Below are 12,948 nucleotides of genomic sequence, written 5' to 3'. Positions count from 1 at the left end.
TGGACTAATGATTACACCCCAGAAAGTGCACTTGCAGAGCATAGTGGTTACAAACGGTACAAGTATACAAATAACGATCATATCATTATAAATAAATAATTTAAACTTCTAATAGAAAATGCACACCAAAGACAGCGATTCATAGTGCTTCTTCTTGTGCTTGTCTTGACAATTGTAATGCTCCCAAATGAATGGTGACTGAAGAAATGATGACTGCTCTAAAATGTAATTTGCATTAAGGAGTTGAACATGTAGAGCAGTGGTTCCCAACCTTTTTCGGTTAATGTTCCATCAACTGAATTTTGCTCTGCCCGGAGTAGCCATGAAGTACCCCCTCATGTGCATTTTACCAGTAAGCCTATGGTCTCCTGAATCTTCTCAAGTACCCCAGTGGATAGGCCAAGTACCCCCGTGGATAGGCCAAGTACCCCCGTGGATAGGCCAAGTACCCCCGTGGATAGGCCAAGTACCCCCAGGGGTCCTAGTACGCCTGGTTGGGAACCACTGATGTAGAGAAACCCAGGGGCTCAACAACAGCATAAATACATCTCAAGCAATATTTGGGAAAAGTCAGCAATGCAGTTTGAAGATCTGACCCCTTAGAATTACACACACACACACAGTGAGACAGACATACACACACAAAGGTAGAGAAAAGAGCAGACCAAGTTGACCATCTTGGCATGAAAAGAGATTTGAAAATCAAAAAATATAGCAGGTCCACATGGTGTTATCACCAGAAGAATTGAGAGTGGATTCTTCTCACTGCCTGGTGGGCAAGCACCTTTAGCCACTCTAGTCTTCATTCAGACAGCTTAGGAGTTGGAGCAGAGGTGAGTGTCAGCCTGTGGCAATTCAATAAGTTATAGAAGTCATTTTATTGCTGTTTCAGATGGCAGGGTTAGCAAACATATTCTCATTATGGTGATATTAATATAGCGTAACAATTATCCATTATTCAAAGTTTCCATTATTTTAAGTTTAAACAAATAGGATCAGATGAGTGCTGTTTGAAAAAATTGTAAAACAGGTCTAAAGTAGATACAAGAACAAATGACAAACTACACCGACATGGCGACAGTAAACTCCCACTACAGCAAATATACAGTACGTTATGTGAAAATGCCCTATCTGCCAAGCAAAGACTGCTTGATGACTGACAGGGAATGTATCCAATCACTGCCTTCCAAAGTCACAGGGCCAGAGCGCCAGGCGGCCCAGCGTGCCGACAACAGGGGAACGATCCGCGGACAAACGATGTTTTTCGTGCACCGAAATGTTTCTTTGCCAGAAGGTTCACGATTTTAAAAGCGTATCGTTGAATCAGTGCATTATTCGCTTAAAGACGGAACGGAGAGTGCATTGTTGCTTCTGCGGATCTTTGTGGCTACCTCACGACGGATTGCCCAACGACAGTAGATGAGAGGTAAGATTATTTGAACGGGAGGGGAATGAAGGGCCTGTCGTGTCTACCGGAGACCTGCGGGGAAAAGTGGATAGCGCCGCCTGACGACCGCCTTGAGCCGGGGAGCCACAGTCAGGAGACAGCGGTGCCTCCCGATGAGGTCTCGGATATCCGAGAGAGCGCCGCCAACAGCTCGCCACATGAATGATAACACACAGGAAGCAATGTTACAAGCTATCATGCTACACAGGATCAGTTCTGCAGCAATGTAGCTTGTATAAACTAAATGGCATGAATTATATGCCATATTTGAGTAGGGGAAAAAATGCATGTAACAATACACATCCCGTCTGCCACCATTTGGCGCCTGCGTGCAGCTAGCTTCTGCTGCTTGTAACAGCTTCTGATTAGCTTGTAGCTATGAGCTCTATTTTCTATGACGATTTTATGGAACCATGTAATAGCTACAGGGCAAGAATTAGGCTGAGACTCAGATTTCTCACTTTAAAATGTATGCTAAACAAAAAACATTTACTGGAAGAATAGTGTAGATGCAAAGTTTGTTAACAGAATTACGGTAAATCTCTTTTGGTTATTGAACTACAGTAAGTGAAGTAATAGAATTACAGAAACGGAATTACATCATGGGTCCCTGATCTGTACTACACAGAAATGCATTATTTATGGCTATGAATGTCATTTTCTTTATTGTGATTTATCCTGAATAGGTACACAAAGGTAGAAATATGCAATATCATCCTTTGCATATATGGGTATCATTCTACACGCTGGCTATTATTCTAATGAGCTCTGCCCCCAAACAAGACCAAATTCGGTTGGACCTGACCAAATCTGAACCAATCATAGATGTCTATGTTTCACAAGTTTTGGACATTACAGTAGAGCACAATAGAGTACAGTACATCACAGCAGAGTACAGTACAATACAGTACATTACTGTACTCTAGTGTGCTCTACTGTACTGAACTCTACTGTACTGAACTATACTCTACTTTTCTTCACTGTACTGTGCTGTCCAAACTTGTGAAACATAGACGTCTATGATTGGTTCAGATTTGGTCTGGTCACCAATCATGGACATCTATGTTTGGGCCAAATCAAGGCTTGTCTGGACCGGCCCCAAAAATGACGTCAGTGGACGTTGAAATTTCAACTATTTTTCAACGTCCATGGACGTCCGGTGTCGGTCGGTGCTCAGCGGGTGCGGATGCTGGTTACAGTAACAGTAAATGGAAAGAGAGGGGGCTCATGGGTAGGTGTCAGTAAGAGCCGGGAGAGGTAACATTAACTGGAGAGAGAGCGAGAAGAGAGAGGGGGAGGGGTTGTCCAGACTGTTTTCACACTCTCGCTTTGACCACCAGAAAACAGAAAGAGAAAGAAAACAGTTATGAGCTGAACATAACAGTATGCCAGTGGAAGTGAGGACATTAGCCCTCCAAACTGTGGTTTGTGACTATGATTTGATTTCACATTGTAGCCAATTCAATTGCTGTAATTCCGTTACTGTTTTATCTGTAATTCTGTTACCGGTTTGGTAACAGAATTCAGTTTTAATCACTTAATAATTCATAAACCGTAAAAACACTAACTAATTGGTAGGTCTACCTTTACTTGTTACTTCTGTGAACTTTCATTATCCTCCCTCCTCATGAGGGAGAGAAATTAGAAAATATCTTAAAGATATGTGGGTTTTTGGTAACAGAATTACAAGGCAGTGTTTAAGAAGGCAAATAATTTCTCCAAAACGAAATATAGATTTACTTAAATATTACTTCAACATTATTGTGTTTTGATGTATTTCTAATACCTTTTTAAGACTTTTTCTGGTAGATGTTTTCTAAGACCCCTTTTCCATCTGTTTGACCAGAAATCAAAGCAATTACTAGAAACATTTATCTATGCCTTCATTTCCCAAAAATATAGACTCTTAGCTTTAATGTGACACCCATTTTGATATATATATATTTTAAATTAATTTTATTGTATTTATTTAACCCTTAGTTAGTTGACTGAGAACACATTCTCTTTTACAGCAACGACCTGGGGAATAGTTACAGGGGAGAAGAGGGGTGATGAATGAGCCAATTGGAAGCTGGGGATGATTAGGTGGCCATGATTATATGAGGGCCAGATTGTTATATGCTCCTATGAACTTCACATGTTGGTGCTCATGGGTCCTTTTATATGGAAATTACCTACATCATTGTAAACTAAAATAATGTCCATGGGGCAGTTGGGGTTTGGAACAGGTGATACCAAATAGCTGACTGAGCCTACTGTATTTTGCTTTTTTGCAGGCTCCCTCCCTGTTGTCCTGACATCACAGAACATCATAGTGCGAGACATGAGGAAAGAGGCTAGCTAAACTAGACTTTACAAATCATTGTTACTGGTTCAAGCCCTAAAACTCACAACACACTGTTTGCTCGCTAACAGACTTCAAAGTCTTCAATTCAACCATCGAGGCACACTTGTATCAGGATTGTAACACCGAGATATAACTCAGATCAGGACTGGATACTTTTTCTCATTCATTTAATTGTGCTGACTAACACAGACACGGTCCTACAAAAACCGCCTTGCAGTAGCCATGGATGACCAGCAGGAGGACCCAGAGGGCATGTACGACGTGCAGCACCAGTACATGTGCAGCGAGTGCCACCAGCTCTTCAACACCCTAGAAGAAGTGCTGGTACACCAGCAGATCCACACAGGGCAGGAGGGAGAAGAGGGGGAGACTGGGGAGGCCATGGCCATCCAGGGCATCTCAGAGGACGGGGAGAGCCAGTACCAGTGCCTGGAGTGTGGCGCCCTCCTCAGGAACCCAGATGAACTGCTACTGCACCAGGAGCTGCACATGAGAGAGGCAGGGTTTGAGACAGAGGAGCATGGTGAGAGGGGGAGGATGGTGGAGGACTGGAAAGGGTGGATATGTGTCTTGAAGAGAGGGGGAGTGGGGGTGAAAGGTGGTGGTTTGTTTCAAGGAGGAAAGGCAGAGGTTGATTGAACGTAGAGGGGCTAGATCTCTGAAGCTGGAGACTCTTATCTCCCTCACTAACTTTAAGCATCAGTTGTCAGAGCACCTTACCGATCACTGCACCTGTACACAGCCCATCTGAAATTAGCCCACCCAACTACCTCATCCCCATATTGTTATTTATTTTGCTAATTTGCACATCATCTCTTGCACATCTATCATTCCAGTGTTAATACTAATTGTAATTATTTTGCACTATGGCCTATTTATTGCCTTACCTCCATAACTTGCTACATTTGCACACACTATATATATATTTTTTCTGTTGTATTTTTGACTTTATGTTTTGTTTACTCCATATGTAACTCTGTGTTGTTGTTTTTATCGCACTGCTTTGCTTTATCTTGGCCAGGTTGCAGTTGTAAATGAGAACTTGTTCTCAACTGGCTTACCTGGTTAAATAAAGTGAGACTCACCTGCTGAACGTTGTGTTCCCCAGAACTCTGTGAGGTGTTGGAGACAGACGAGGCAGGGACAGAGGGCCAGGTGTCTGGGCCCATCCAGTACCAGTGTCTAGACTGCCTGGCCCTGTTTGACTCTCCGGAGGTGTGGCTGGCCCACAGACAGACCCACAGCAAGAGCAGCACACACAGTGCCACAGAGACTGTGAGTATTAAATACCAACACATTTCATCAGTAAACCTTTCATCAAAGGGCTTACAGGCTAAAGTTCTTTAGCGCAAAAGCAGACAGGCAGAATTAGGTGTTTCCTTTCTTGGCTCAAACTTCCTCCCCCCTCCTCTCTCTCCCAGGAGTATGTGCTGCAGCCCGATGGTACTGTGACACCCTTGGTCAGTGTTCAGAACTTTGTCTTGAGTGAACAACAAGCCGGGGAGATCTTAGCACAGGTACTGTACACACCTCATGTCAAAAACACATAGCTTTTAAAAACCAGTTACCAGTTATTCTCACTCATAAATGATCATGTCTGTGCCCCCCTCTCAGGTCCTGGCCCAGCAGCAGCAACAACAACAGCAGTCTGCCCCTCAGCCCTCGACCCCCTCCCGGGCCACCTTCCTACCCCCCGCCTCTCCCCTTCTCGGCTCGGCCACCATGCGTCTCCAGATCTGCAGTGCCCAGGCCCTGGCCGATGGCTCCAGTACCCCCGGCCTACGGCGTGCCAAGCTGCTGCCCCCTCTGCTCACTCCTCTAGGGGTGGGCTCAGTAGGAAAGCTGGGGGTCCCAGAGAACGGCCTCCAGAGACTGGAGGTGGCGCTGTCTGCTGTCCGGGAGGAGAAACAGCAGCAGGGGGAGGTGGTGATCTTCCACCCCTATGAGTGCTCTGAGTGTGCCCTCCTCTTCCAGACCCCAGAGGACTTCCTGCAACACCAGGGGGAGCACTTCCTGGCCCAGGAGAAGGAGAGCGGCGAGGACGGGGTGATGATGGGATACGAGGAGGACAGAGGGACGGAGGAGGAGAGAAGGGAGGAGAATGGGGGGAGGGTGGCAGAGGAGAGGGGGAAGGGAACAGGGAGACGCGCCCTGGCTAAAAGATCTGGAAACACACCCCTATGCCTGCAGTGCAGCCAATGCCAGCGTACCTTCACGTCAGCCAATCGCCTGGCGGCTCACAGGCGCGTGCACGAGCATGGCACGTACGAGTGCCGGGAATGTGACAAGGTGTTTAAGAAGGCGGCGTCGCTGCAGACACACATGCGCACTCACTCCGGAGAGGCTCGGTATCTGTGTGTGGACTGTGGTCACGGCTTCAACACCGAAATGACCCTCATCATACACAGGTAGGTGCCTGAACAGACATCATGTTCTCATCGTCATGAACCATCACAATCCCCAATGTTTTTCTGTCTATTGCTTTTTTGAATGCTGTTTGGATTCAAGTCTCTGAGACAAATCTTCTCTTCTCTTTTATATCTTCCCCTCTCTACCTCTGTCTCCTCATCCCTCCTCTGTCCTGTAGGAAGTCTCACACAGCAGAGCCGCTCCACAGGTGTGAGCACTGTGCCAAGACCTTCAGCAATATGACCAAGTTCCTGTACCACCGTAGAACACACACCACCAAAGTGGCCACCGCTACACCTACCCCTGTCGTCCTGGTAACCACGTTTTCTTTTTAAAAATGGTAATATAGTTCATATAGTTCCAAATTCTAACTTGAGAAATGTTTTGCGCAAATCATCAATGAGAAATGTGTGCAAATGTTTTGTTTCTCCAGTTAAATTCAGTCCCATACTGGTCAATGTATTAGCATGTGTTTTGACGTTGTCCTTTGCAGGTCCCAGCAGCCCCCAGGAGGGTGTCCCTGTCAGCCCTGTCCATCCTTCAGAGAGCCCGGGCCCTGAGGGAGGGGGACGGAGGTGAGGGCAGCCCCATGGAGGCGGAGGGGGGCGAGGAGAACCTGATGGCCCCCCTCACTGAGGCTGAGATGGAGATAGGCGGGTCGGGGGAGGACACTGCCTCCAGCTCCCTGAGCAGGGCAGAGGGGGAAAAGGAGAACGGGGTGGATGTGGAGGAGACACTAGGGGGCAGTGGAGAGTCCCAACCTGGAGAACAGACCGCTGATCCTGGTTCCTCTACTGACCCTAACCCCTCTGGCCCCCGGGGCGCGTTCCCCTGCCCCTCCTGCTCTCAGTCTTTCCCCTCCCTGCTCCGCCTGGTCAAACACCGCCATACGGCCCACGTCTCCGAGAGCCGCTTCAAGTGCTCCGTGTGCACCAAGACCTTCAAGAAGCAGATGCACCTACGCAACCACCTGCGCACACACACCGGCGAGCGGCCCTTCCAGTGCTCAGACTGCGGCAAGACCTTCTCGTCCCTGGCCAACCTGTCTCGCCACAACCTCACCCACTCTGGCGTGCGCCCCTACCGCTGCGACATCTGCCACCGGACATTTACCCAGTCATCCAACCTCCGGCAGCACCGCCTGCTCCATGCCAACCTCACTCCCTCGCCCTGCCCGGACTGCCCCGCCACCTTTGTACGGCCGGCCAAGCTAGCCGCCCACCGCTACACTGTGCACCCGGGGGCCCCGGCCCCGTTCTCCTGCACCCACTGCCAGGCTGGCTTCCTGCACAGGAGGAAGAGAGACCGCCACTGTCAGGAGGTCCACCCCACTGAGGCTCAGGCAGACGGAGAGCGAGGGTTAGAGAGCCAAGTGTGCCCTGATGGGGAGCCCCTCTCAGAGCCCTCCACCTCAGAAGACCCAGGGACCACCAGCAGCACGCGAGGGGGCCTGGACTGCACTGTGTGTGGGAAGAAGCTCAACTCTGCAGCGAACTGGCGTCTGCATCAGCTGAGCCACGGCCTGGTTCCTGGTCGGTCCTGTGGTGGTGCAGTGCCCAGGGGTAAATCCCACCAGTGCCTCACCTGCGGTAAGCTGTTTGTCTCCTCCTCTGGCGTGGCCTTGCATCAGCGCATCCACACAGGAGAGCGCCCCTTCCCCTGCAACCTGTGTGGCAAGCGCTTCCGGCAGAACACGCACCTGCGAGAGCACCTGCGCACACACACAGGGGAGCGGCCGTTCCGCTGCGAAATATGTGACAAGGGCTTTGTCCAGAGCATGCACCTGGCGGAGCACCGGCGTACACACACGGGGGAGCGCCCCCACGCCTGTCTGGTGTGTGGCAAGGCCTTCAAGTCCTTCTCCAACCTGCGGAACCACAGGAAGACCCACGCACGCCAGCAGGGGCAGGAGGAGGCGGCCGCAGCACAGGTTGCCATGGAGACCAGCGCCGCCGTGGCGCTAGTGGAGGCATCCCAGGTGGAACTGGCCAATGGGCAGCCTCAGCTGATCCACATACAGACGTCGGACCTCCAGCAGGTGAGGGGGAGGGGCTGGCGGGGTCTGTCTGTCTGCGGACTCTGAGGGTGTGTGAGTCTGTAAAATTGAAAAAATATGTTGTTCAAATATGTTTTTCTCTCACATCCTCCATACAATGCTTCCTTTCCTATCCAGACCCAGGGCACTCCCACCATCATGTGTAATGAGTTTGGGGAGACCATCGCCATCATAGAGACCAGTGAGGGAGGAACCCTGCCCCTGGCTGAGGCTATAGAGATCTACCACACAGCCCTGGAGAACAGTCTGGGGATGGACTCCATCACTGTAGAAAGCCTACAGCTCATCTAACGGCCAGACAGAGACAACTCAGAACCATGACAGGACCATCAGATAACCCTCACACGACTATCTAGATACTCTGAGGGTCAAAGAGACACGACTCAGAACTATCACAGAACCGTCATAGAACCATCAAACAAGCCTCACAGAATGATCTACAGCTACTGAGAGCCAGTGAGAGAGGCTCAACTATCGGAGAACCGTGACAGAACCTCCTGTGTGGGCTGTGGGACTGTACTGACTCTTGACTGGCAGAGAGCATGTTTTACTGACTGTTATCCCATTGGGGTGAATGTATGGGGAGGAGTGGGAGAAACATTAAACTATGATCTAGTGAACTACAGGAGTGTAGAAAAACTGCTGGTCTGGTTGTCATTGTTGAGTATAAAAATGATTGTCTACAATTGCCGCAGACAGGACAACAATGGGTGTTCATTCACTCCTACAGACCAACTTGTGTTACGATCTCATGTTCAGAAAGAAAGGTCAGATCCGGTCAGTGGTGGCGGAGAGGTAGTTGTGACAGACGTGAATCGAGGGCCATTTCCTGTGCTTCGGTCATGTTCTTGACTGCCCATGGATGTTCATTCAGTGCTCGTCTGTAATATGAGATTTTTACTTAGAAAACAATGACTTTTCCTCATTTTGCTGTAAATAGATAAATTAATGATTAAATGATGTTTGATAATATGTTATGACTGTTTTGTTCTGTTACTGTGTGTCTTGTGATTGGGGGTGAGACTGGACCCCATTCTCCTTCCTTTTGAAGAATGGATCAAGCCCAGGGAAAGTTAACATAAGGGCACAAACACTTTATATTGTTTAATGTGCAGTATTCGCCTTTCGTCTTCTCAATACATTTCTTATGATGTATGTCCTTGCGTTCTCCTCAATGACTAAACTGTTATTTATTTATATATATATATACACACACAGTACCAGTCAAAAGATTGGACACCTGCTCATTCCAGGGTTTTTCTTTATTTTTACTGTGTAGAATAATAGTGAAGACATCAAAACTATGAAAAAACACATATGGAATCATGTAGTAACCAAAAACGAGTTAAACAAATCAAAATATATTTTATTTTTGAGATTCTTCAAAGTAGCCACCCTTTGCCTTGATGAAAGCTTTGCACACTCTTGGCATTCTCTCAACCAGCTTCATGAGGTAGTCACCTGGAATGCATTTCAATTAACAGGTGTGCCTTGTTAAAAGTTAATTTGTGGAATTTCCTTCCTTAATGCGTTTGAGCCAATCAGTTGTGTTGTGACAAGGTAGGGTTGGTATAGAGAAGATAGCCCTATTTGGTAAAAGACCAAGTACATATTATGGCAAGAACAGATCAAATAAGCAAAGAGAAACAACAGTCCATCATTACATTAAGACATGAAGGTCAGTCAATCCTGAACATTTCAAGAACTTTGAACATTTCTTCAAGTGCAGTCGCAAAAACCATTAAGCGCTATGATGAAACTGGCTCTCATGAGGACCGCAACAGGAAAGGAAGACCCAGAGTTAGGATAAGTTAATTAGTTACCGGCCTCAGAAATTGCAGCCCAAATAAACGCTTCACAGAGTTCAAGTAACAGACACATCTCAACATCAACTGTTCAGAGGAGACTGCGTGAATCAGGCCTTCGTGGTCGAATTGCTGCAAAGAAACCACTACTAAAGGACACCAATAATAAGAAGAGACTTGCTTGGGCCAAGAAACACGAGCAATGGACATTAGACCGGTGGAAATTCGTCCTTTGGTCTGATGAGTCCAAATTTGAGATTTTTGGTTCCAACCGCCGTGTCTTTGTGAGACTCAGAGTAGGTGAACGGATGATCTCTGCAAGTGTGGTTCCCACTGTGAAGCATGGAGGAAGAGGTGTGATGGTGCTTTGCTGGTGTAACTGTCAGTGATTTATTTACAATTCAAGGCACACATAACCAGCATGGCTACCACAGCATTCTGCAGCGATACGCCATCTCATCTGGTTTGCGCTTAGTGGGACTATCATTTGTTTTTCAACAGAACAATGACCCAACACACCTCCAGGCTGTGTAAGGGCTATTTGACCAAGAAGGAGTGATGGAGTGCTGCATCAGATGACCTAGCCTCCACAATCACCCGACCTCAACTCAATTGAGATGGTTTGGGATGAGTTGGACCGCAGAGTGAAGGAAAAGCAGCCAACAAGTGCTCAACAAATGTGGGAACTCCTTCAAGACCGTTGGAAAAGCATTCCAGGTGAAGCTGGTTGAGAGAATGCCAAGCGTGTGCAAAGCTATCATCAAGGCAAAGGGTGGCTACTTTGAAGAATCTAAAATCTAAAATATATTTTGATGTGTTATTTCATAGTTTTGATGTCTTCACTATTATTCTACAATGTAGAACATAGTAAAAATAAAGAAAAACCCTTGAATGAGTAGGTGTGTCCAAATTTTTGACTGGGACTGTGTATATATACACTGCTCAAAAAAATAAAGGGAACACTTAAACAACACATCCTAGATCTGAATGAATGAAATAATCTTATTAAATACTTTTTTCTTTACATAGTTGAATGTGCTAACAACAAAATCACACAAATATTATCAATGGAAATCAAATGTATCAACCCATGGAGGTCTGGATTTGGAGTCACCCTCAAAATTAAAGTGGAAAACCACACTACAGGCGGATCCAACTTTGATGTAATGTCCTTAAAACAAGTCAAAATGAGGCTCAGTAGTGTGCGTGGCCTCCACGTGCCTGTATGACCTCCCTACAACGCCTGGGCATGCTCCTGATGAGGTGGCGGATGGTCTCCTGAGGGATCTCCTCCCAGACCTGGACTAAAGCATCCGCCAACTCCTGGACAGTCTGTGGTGCAACGTGGCGTTGGTGGATGGAGCGAGACATGATGTCCCAGATGTGCTCAATTGGATTCAGGTCTGGGGAACGGGCGGGCCAGTCCATAGCATCAATGCCTTCCTCTTGCAGGAACTGCTGACACACTCCAGCCACATGAGGTCTAGCATTGTCTTGCATTAGGAGGAACCCAGGGCCAACCGCACCAGCATATGGTCTCACAAGGGGTCTGAGGATCTCATCTCAGTACCTAATGGCAGTCAGGCTACCTCTGGCGAGCACATGGAGGGCTGTGCGGCCCCCCAAAGAAATGCCACCCCACACCATGACTGACCCACCGCCAAACCGGTCATGCTGGAGGATGTTGCAGGCAGCAGAACGTTCTCCACGGCGTCTCCAGACTCTGTCACGTCTGTCACATGTGCTCAGTGTGAACCTGCTTTCATCTGTGAAGAGCACAGGGCGCCAGTGGCGAATTTGCCAAACTTGGTGTTCTCTGGCAAATGCCAAACGTCCTGCATTGTGTTGGGCTGTAAGCACAACCCCCACCTGTGGACGTCGGGCCCTCATACCACCCTCATTTGAGCAGACACATGCACATTTGTGGCCTGCTGGAGGTCATTTTGCAGGGCTCTGGCAGTGCTCCTTCTGCTCCTCCTTGCACAAAGGCGGAGGTAGCGGTCCTGCTGCTGGGTTGTTGCCCTCCTACGGCCTCCTCCACGTCTCCTGATGTACTGGCCTGTCTCCTGGTAGCGCCTCCATGCTCTGGACACTACGCTGACAGACACAGCAAACCCTGAGCCACTTGTGTGGGTTGTAGACTCCGTCTCATGCTACCACTAGAGTGAAAGCACCGCCAGCATTCAAAAGTGAACAAAACATCAGCCAGGAAGCATAGGAACTGAGAAGTGGTCTGTGGTCACTAACTGCAGAACCACTTCTTTATTGGGGGTGTCTTGCTAATTGCCTATAATTTCCACCTGTTGTCTATTCCATTTGCACAACAACATGTGAAATGTATTGTCAATCAGTGTTGCTTCCTAAGTGGACAGTTTGATTTCACAGAAGTGTGATTGACTTGGAGTTACATTGTGTTGTTTAAGTGTTCCCTTTATTTTTTTGAGCAGTGTATATATATACAGTGGGGGAAAAAAGTATTTAGTCAGCCACCAATTGTGCATGTTCTCCCACTTAAAAAGATGAGAGAGGCCTGTAATTTTCATCATAGGTACACGTCAACTATGACAGACAAATTGAGAATTTTTTTTCCAGAAAATCACATTGTAGGATTTTTAATGAATTTATTTGCAAATTATGGTGGAAAATAAGTATTTGGTCACCTACAAACAAGCAATATTTTTGGCTCTCACAGACCTGTAACTTCTTCTTTAAGAGGCTCCTCTGTCCTCCACTCTTTACCTGTATTAATGGCACCTGTTTGAACTTGTTATCAGTATAAAAGACACCTGTCCACAACCTCAAACAGTCACACTCCAAACTCCACTATGGCCAAGACCAAAGAGCTGTCAAAGGACACCAGAAACACAATTGTAGACCTGCACCA

General features: G+C 47.4%; 1 protein-coding gene across 1 annotated transcript; it reads left to right on the top strand.

Moving 5' to 3' along the window:
- The first annotated feature begins 1,212 nt into the window (after positions 1–1,212).
- On the top strand, positions 1,213–9,244 carry LOC311121716 (uncharacterized protein). The gene is made up of 8 exons (XM_084157993.1): positions 1,213–1,426; positions 3,724–4,317; positions 4,903–5,069; positions 5,216–5,311; positions 5,409–6,202; positions 6,382–6,517; positions 6,697–8,241; positions 8,377–9,244. The coding sequence occupies exons 2-8, from the start codon at positions 4,017–4,019 to the stop codon at positions 8,548–8,550; spliced, it is 3,213 nt and encodes a 1,070-aa protein (XP_084014119.1). The 5' UTR covers positions 1,213–1,426; positions 3,724–4,016; the 3' UTR covers positions 8,551–9,244.
- Positions 9,245–12,948: the final 3,704 nt, after the last annotated feature.

This window comes from Coregonus lavaretus (genome assembly GCF_964263955.1).
Source record: "Coregonus lavaretus genome assembly, chromosome: 3".
NCBI lineage: Eukaryota > Metazoa > Chordata > Actinopteri > Salmoniformes > Salmonidae > Coregonus > Coregonus lavaretus.
The sequence above is the reverse complement of the archived record's forward strand: the minus strand, read 5'-3'. Positions and strand labels throughout refer to the sequence as shown.

What these genes read in the sequence shown, in the direction of transcription:
- LOC311121716 (XM_084157993.1), top strand. Translation starts at nt 4,017, where the DNA reads ATGGATGACCAGCAGGAGGACCCAGAGGGCATGTACGACGTGCAGCAC. An exon ending in CACACAGTGCCACAGAGACT is followed by an intron (nt 5,070 to 5,215) that starts GTGAGTATTAAA and finishes TCTCTCTCCCAG; the next exon opens with GAGTATGTGCTGCAGCCCGA. An exon ending in CACCTACCCCTGTCGTCCTG is followed by an intron (nt 6,518 to 6,696) that starts GTAACCACGTTT and finishes TGTCCTTTGCAG; the next exon opens with GTCCCAGCAGCCCCCAGGAG.